Source organism: Triticum dicoccoides, chromosome 3B (genome assembly GCF_002162155.2).
Source record: "Triticum dicoccoides isolate Atlit2015 ecotype Zavitan chromosome 3B, WEW_v2.0, whole genome shotgun sequence".
Taxonomy (NCBI): Eukaryota; Viridiplantae; Streptophyta; class Magnoliopsida; order Poales; family Poaceae; genus Triticum; species Triticum dicoccoides.
In genome coordinates, this window is record NC_041385.1 from 450,660,963 (window position 1) to 450,668,218 (window position 7,256).

Consider the following 7,256-nt stretch of genomic DNA (forward strand, 5'->3'; position numbering starts at 1 on the left):
CAGATCAACAAGAGGACATAGATTAGACCAAATCCACATAAACAAATCCATACACATAGCAGGATAACTGGATAGTGGCCAATTGGTTTGATCAGGAGCAACAGTGCATATTTTCCTTAAACCTAAAATTGCCATAGTGCGTAAATCATGCCACTGGTCAGAGCACAACACCACAATCACCAGTACAAGGCCACCAGAAGCACCACAGAGAGGGATAGAGCTCACCTAGGTGGTTTGTAGCCAAGGCAGAAGCACAGCCGGCCGCGGTTGCGGCAGAGTTCCTTGCAACGCATATGAAGATCCTGGGGGCTTGTTGTCCTTACCAACACTTCATCCCACAAAACAACTCCCTCGGCTGCCATGTCACACGCTTCTACTGCCTTGTCCACCATGTCATAGATGCATCCAGAGTAGTTGGACTGAGATCCTCCAGCTGAGGGGCACAACCAACTAACATACAAAAGGAAAAACGGTCACTTTAAACGGTAATAATATTTTAGGTCTGAGTAGTACTAAAATCAACAGCATCTGACACTATAAAAAATCAACAACATGTAGGTCACTGCCATAAGCTTTGATTTCTGGCAACAAGGGGAATTGGATCAATTGTAATTCAAGATGGTGCATTATTTGCTAGTGGCAAAGCAGGTTCGTTTTTACTAGGTACTGACAAAGTTGGTTTTTACTAGGTAGCGGCATAGTAAGTTGTGACATTTAAAAAAAGCCAGCGAGAAAACCAGCGGCGGCTGCTCCAGCCCGCTGCTCTCCTCCTGGACACCACCGTTGTAGGATTGCAGACATATTAGGGAACATGAAAAAAGAATCTCATGAAGGGCAGTACTATAATACTATATTCATAGTCTCACAAAGCACCCAGCAGAAAGCAACACACAATGATGTCATATTTTTACACAACGGGATAGCAATGATTCGATTAGTTTAAAGCAAAGAGAGGAACATTAACTTGTTCTGTGTTGATTCAGTTCAGAACAGTCATAAAACAAGACCCCTAATTAGTATATAGAGAGTTTAACTAATTACTAGTACTAAAAGTTGCAGCAGATTCACTAACTAGTATTCTGAACAAGTGTGCTTTGAGAACCAGAATAATAACGCAAGTAAAGCAGCTGTCACACAAGGCTTGCTGAAGTACAATTCGACGGCTCTGTTTTAGACACTTGCAGAGCAATGGCAAGCACTGCCGCACTAATGTCGAAATCCAGCGTGCTCCTTACATGATGACCTCGCTGCGGTCGGAGACAGCGAAGCTGTTGCGCGTGAAGGAGAGGATCTCCCCGGCCACCAGGCTCGGTGCCGTCGGCTGCCCTTCCTCCCTGACGAACGTCTTCTGCACAATACCTTCAGAGCAGATGGCAACAGGTCTGCAGGTTGAGGCCGAGCAGGTCAAGGACCCACACGTAGCTGTCGCTCCTCATGCCCAGGCTCAGCTCCGGCGCCATGTGCCGCTAGACCATCGTCTTGAGAAAAGAAGCAAAGGCAGAAGGCGGCCATGAGTGGGTAGCAAGGGAAAAAACAGAAGCCGCAACCAAGAATTGCAAGATTTAGTATAAAGGAAATAGCCTCAGCATTCGGATGTTTCTAATAAGATTGCGCACTAATCTAACACAATATACAGAAGGTGTCCTCATAGTTTTACTAATACATGGGGGTATGGATAGTGGGGTATATAAAGAAAAGCAATCCAAGGGATAGTGGGGTATATAAAGAAACTTGCGAATGGGGGAGCGGCGAATCCCTTTGGATTTATAAACAAACTTGCGAATGGTAGTGTGTCTGAGTGTTACCTCCTGAATGAAATCAATGTAATGCAGAGCACCATGCTTGAACTGAGTTCCGCCTCCCGGAAAGACCAGGTGCTCCCCGGAGACATTAACCCAGTTCTGGTACCCCTTGTACTCCACCAGCTTCGTATGAGGAACATTGCTATACCATATCTGAAGCAAAAAAAACTCTGTCAGCTAGGTACACAAACCATGTCTGAAGATAACTGAAATCATGCACCAAAGACTGAGAATTCAGTTCAATGTCCAACTAAAAAAGGACTTGCTCTCTGCTCTCATATTTGAACTAGTTCTACTACACGTGCAGGTGTACCAAATCCTTCAATTGGCATATGTGCTATATGACAGGAGAGAGTTCATCCAAACACAGTTAAAGAATTTGGAGCATTCTAGCTAATAAGAAGGAAAGACAGTATGCTTCTTCTACATAAGGTGGAGTTGCACCAACATTTGTTTAAGGATCGGCATGTCTGAATTTGCTGTGTGTTGCGTCTGTGTTGGTAACTGAAATTCACAACATGGCAACTACAGCAACAGAACCAATCTGTTCAATTCAGCCGAGAGCTATTGGTGTCGATTTTATTTCATCAAGGTAAAAATCCTAAAACACGGTGAAGTTCTACAACACAAATCGAAGCGCACGCCAGCTGAACAGACGCCCAGCTTCGACTCTGATCTACTCCCCAGCGTACAGACAACAACCGCACCTAGCAGATCGCTGCGGCACACACAAAATTGGGCCGCGGCCGCCGCCGCGCCACAACCGGTCACGTGAATCGACAAGATAGGGTTAGGGTTTGGGGGGAGGGGGCGCGCGACGCGTACCATGCGGACGTAGGGGTTGTCGCCGAGGCATGACTCGTAGATGATGGGGAAGTCGGACCGCTCCCAGCCATCGGCCTGCGTGTCCCGCAGCAGCCGGTGTGCCATCATCCCGCAGCAGCCGGTGCGTCCCTGCAGCCGCCGCGTGCTCTGGTACATCTCCGACAGCATCACATCGCCGCGGCCGGTCGGGATCGATCGATCGAGGGGGGGCGAGGAGGATTGTTTCCGTATCTTGGATCGGTTGGGGAGGGATCATGAGAAGCTGGAGAAGGAAGCGAGGGGCTGGCAAGGAGGGTGCGGCGTCGCGAGAGAGAAGACGGCTCCCATGGCAGCAGCTCCATGGCAGCATCGCGCACCGAAACTTCAACGACCCCGGAAAGAGAGGCGGCGGCGGGATGGGGAAGGAGGGGGTGGCGACGGGGGGCCGTCGTCGTCGATCTGGATCGGGGGAGAGGGATTGGGGTGGAGCGAAAGAATGAAGGCGAGGGAGGGAGGAATGAGAGAAAGAATGGAGGTGGGGGTGGGTGAAAAATGTCATGAGGACAGACCTAGGGTTTCGGCTCGGGTGGGTTTGGGCCGTTGGATCAGGATGCATCCGACGGTGGTTGATGCGTGATCCGCATGATATGCCCATGGTCCAATCAAAATGCAGCAAACCATTTGATGACCTTATGACCATATAAATTGGTCGCGATCGATTCGAGATAAAAAATTTCATTCAATTTTGCAGTGCTCAAAATGAGTTTTTTTATTAAAGTCCTACCAAATATTTGTTTGAATGATCTCATATTGTGCACAAGGGTGCATCTTGGAATTCCAAATAATGTTGCCTAAGGTAGTTTTCTTTTTCTTCGGACGAAAGAACCATTTTCCATTTTCCGAGTGCCCAAAAGGAGATTTTTTTGTGAAGGAACTACCAAATAATTGTTGCAAAATTGGACCAAATAATTTTTATAAAATACTAGGCCATATTTAATGCAAATTGACAAAATGGTTGGGTGTAAAAAGTTTTTATCCACCTCTGGTGAAAAAGACAAATTCCCGCTGATTCAGCTGGAAGCGGGTCAAATTTGAACTGTAGCTACCTCGTAGTTCGCTCTTTATTTTTTCCAAAAATCATTTATAGGTACATAAGTATCTATTTAATCATAGAAAGACCAAAAAAATCCAAGATTCAACCGCTAGCTAGGAACGGTCGAGCCCGCCGTTTTGACCACATTTTGAAACGGGCATAAAAAATTCAAAAAAAATCAAAAAATTGGAAAACCTTCGCATTGTCTCATTATATGTGACCAAGTTTCCGAGAAAAATAATATACTTGTAATACGGTAATTATTTTAAAAAAGTGTTCTCAAAAATGAGCTATCATGTGTGAAGATTCATGGCTTTCAAGCCAAATGATCAATCTTATGGCCACATTCATGGCATAGTTTGTTCAAATTATCTCATATTGTGCACAAGGGTGCATATTGGAATGGAAAACAATGTTGCCTAAGGAAGTTTTCATTTTCGTTGGACGAAAAAACCATTTTCCATTTTTCGAGTGCCCGAAAGGAGGGTTTTTTGTGAAGGAACTACCAAATAATTGTTGCAAAATTGGACCAAATCATTTTTATAAAATACTAGGCCATATTTAATGCAAAATTGACAAAATGGTTGGGTGTAAAAAGTTTTTATCCACCTCTGGTGAAAAAGACAAATTTCCGCCGATTTAGTTGGAAGCGAGTCAAATTTGAACTGCAGCTGCCTCATAGTTTGCTATTTATTTTTTCCAAAAATAATTTCTAGGTACATAAGTATCTATTTAATCATAGAAACACAAAAAAAATCCAAGATTCAACCGCTAGCTAGGAACGGTCGAGCCCGCCGTTTTGACCACATTTTGAAACGGGCATAAAAAATTCAAAAAAAATCAAAAAATTGGAAAACCTTCGCATTTTCTCATTATATGTGACCAAGTTTCCGAGAAAAATAATAAACTTGTAATACGGTAATTATTTTAAAAAAGTGTTCTCAGAAATGAGCTATCATGTGTGAAGATTCATAGCTTTCAAGCCAAATGATCAATCTTATGGCCACATTCATGGCATAGTTTGTTCAAATGATCTCATATTGTGCACAAGGGTGCATATTGGAATGGCAAACAATGTTGCCTAAGGAAGTTTTCATTTTCGTTGGATGAAAAAACCATTTTCCATTTTTCGAGTGCCCGGAAAGAGGGTTTTTTGTGAAGGAACTACCAAATAATTGTTGCAAAATTGGACCAAATCATTTTGATAAAATACTAGGCCATATTTAATGCACAATTGACAAAATGGTTGGGTGTAAAAAGTTTTTATCCACCTCTGGTGAAAAGACAAATTTCCGCCGATTCAGTTGGAAGCGGGTCAAATTTGAACTACAGCTGCCTCATAGTTTGCTATTTATTTTTTCCAAAAATAATTTCTATTTACATAAGGACCTATTTAATCATAAATACATGGTTTGGTGGCGATACATCGAGGTTTGGGTGGTGGCCGAGGGCCCCAACTCTAGAGCGCGTAAACTCGCATGCCCGCCGCGTGGTCACCGCGTGATCGTGGCGTTGCCATGTGTTCTGGGCGGCCTAGGCATGTCCAGTGGGTTGGGCACTCCCCAGGTTGGTGCTAGGAAGAAAATTACAACATAAGATTCTCACGAGGAGACCGATCGATGCTCAAACATGAGTTAGCAGCCAAGTGTTTGATTAGCGGTATGGGAAATGTACATGGCTAATGGGCGTGAGTTTTAGCTGAGGATGATCAGTTACTAAGAAGACCGTGTTCACAAATTTTCAGCTCAAAAGGAGGAGCCTAGGTGGTACTTGCTTTGCAAACTACCACACTGGACATAACTACGAATGTTGAAGCTCGGCTCAAAATAATGATTGGATTGAGCTGGCATTTGGTGGAGGATGGTTATTTGGGCATAGGAAAGCCCTCTAGAAAATGGATACTATTTGGACATGCCAAAGTGGTACTTCCTTCACAAACTATTGTTTTGAACAGAATAGGAAAATGAATATTTTTGAATTATTTTTGAACTAGGCAAGGAAGGTTTTTACATATTTGACGAAGATATGACCCAAAGAATTTATGAGATTTTTTTGGGAATTTTGGGAATGACAGAAATATAGGTTGCTTCACAACCTAGGGCAAAAACTGCCACATGGACATGACACATAGGCAAAACTGATGAGGTGGCACCTAGTCATAGCAACCCACCACAATTTACAAGGCTATGACCATCTATATTGGTCGTTAACAACTAGAAATAAGGCAGCGGACTAGCGTTGTTTGCTTTATGACCTTTTCGTGTAAGGAAATTACGACCTTTCTGACCAAAATGGTCGCAATGGTTTAGGGTTTGGAGCCCCTCGAACAGCTTTTGACCAATTGGTCTGAAATGGTCATAGATCTGTGACCAATTCGTCCAGGGTCACTGACCGAAGGTCACTAGTTGACATATTTCTTGTAGTGGTCGCCAATATATGAGCATCATTATACCTTTGAACTTTTGGTGTCCAAAGACTGGGTTATCACCCTTACTGACCGGGTCATATGAGCCGGATGTGCAAATTTAAAAAGTCACAGGTGTAAGATCATAGTTGTGTTTTTAACACAAGTTAGTCTATGACTCTTTTTAAGTTCTTTTTACCCGCCTGGCGGTAAGCCGCCAAGGGATTTTGTAGTCTGTTTTCATATGCAGGACAATTTAAAAGGTTTGATCAAGCATACGGTAAGCAAATGAAAAGTAACACGGATGGATATAACACGACGGCTTAATGGCATTAAGCATTAAAACATGCACGATGGCATGGCCAAAATAAAGTTATTTCTATTCTATTACAGGACTCCCTGAGTCCTAGTGATTCACATTGTTTTTTAAGTACATCCCAGGTATGAACCGCCACGACAGGTTAACCTTCATGATTGGCCTGAAGTGTCCGGGTTAGCCCTCTCCGCGTCTTCGCCCTGCTCCCTTTCCTGGAAGGTTGACGATGACCAGTCAATGTTGTTCAAAGCTTCAAATTCAGCTTCAGCATCAACAAGTCCAGTCGGGTCAACTTCAGGAGCGAAGGTGTGCTTACGGAGTGGGGGGATCAGACTGGTCACTTCATAATGAGGCGTTGGAATTCTCCGGTTTTCTTCATCATAACCCGCCTGGTATTTGGTAAGATCTACTTCATTCGTTATAAGTGTAGCAACGGGGCGTATCTCCTTTACACAAGCAGTGAAGTCATTTTCTTCAAACGGGGTGCCATCCTCCTTTAAGCTTGGGTAGCCAGTGGCAATGTCGTCCGGGTCTAACTCTAGTAGCCAAGCCTTTGCCCAGCTTAAAGCATTTACCGCTCCGGCTCTTGCAGCTGACCGCCTTAGTTCATTGAACCGTTGAGGGAGCACGGAAAGCTTCTTCAAGACCTCTACCAGGAGGGTTGGAACTTAAATCGACAAAGACACTGTAGCTAAAGCACGTTGTGACCCGGTGTACAATTGCTCCACCAAAGTGTACACTGCCTTCAGTTTGATCAGCATGTCTTGGTTCAAGTTTGAGCTTCTGGGGCCTGCATAAACGTGATCAGGTGAGTTAATTCCAGTTTTATGATCACCT

At 43.9% G+C, this 7,256-nt stretch overlaps 1 protein-coding gene across 1 annotated transcript; it reads right to left on the reverse strand.

Annotated features, from left to right (window-relative positions):
- Positions 1 to 838: 838 nt before the first annotated feature.
- LOC119281378 lies at positions 839 to 3,107 on the reverse strand. Its single transcript, XM_037561897.1, has 3 exons — positions 2,628 to 3,107; positions 1,806 to 1,955; positions 839 to 1,478 (listed from the first exon to the last, which is right to left on the reverse strand). The coding sequence occupies exons 1-3, from the start codon at positions 2,793 to 2,795 to the stop codon at positions 1,467 to 1,469; spliced, it is 330 nt and encodes a 109-aa protein (XP_037417794.1). The 5' UTR covers positions 2,796 to 3,107; the 3' UTR covers positions 839 to 1,466.
- Between the last annotated feature and the right edge of the window lie 4,149 nt (positions 3,108 to 7,256).

Bases quoted from the DNA above. Each gene is read 5' to 3' on its own strand.
- LOC119281378 (XM_037561897.1), bottom strand. From the start codon at position 2,795: ATGCTGTCGGAGATGTACCAGAGCACGCGGCGGCTGCAGGGACGCACC. The intron at 1,956-2,627 runs GTACGCGTCGCG...TTTTTGCTTCAG, and splicing joins ACAACCCCTACGTCCGCATG to ATATGGTATAGCAATGTTCC.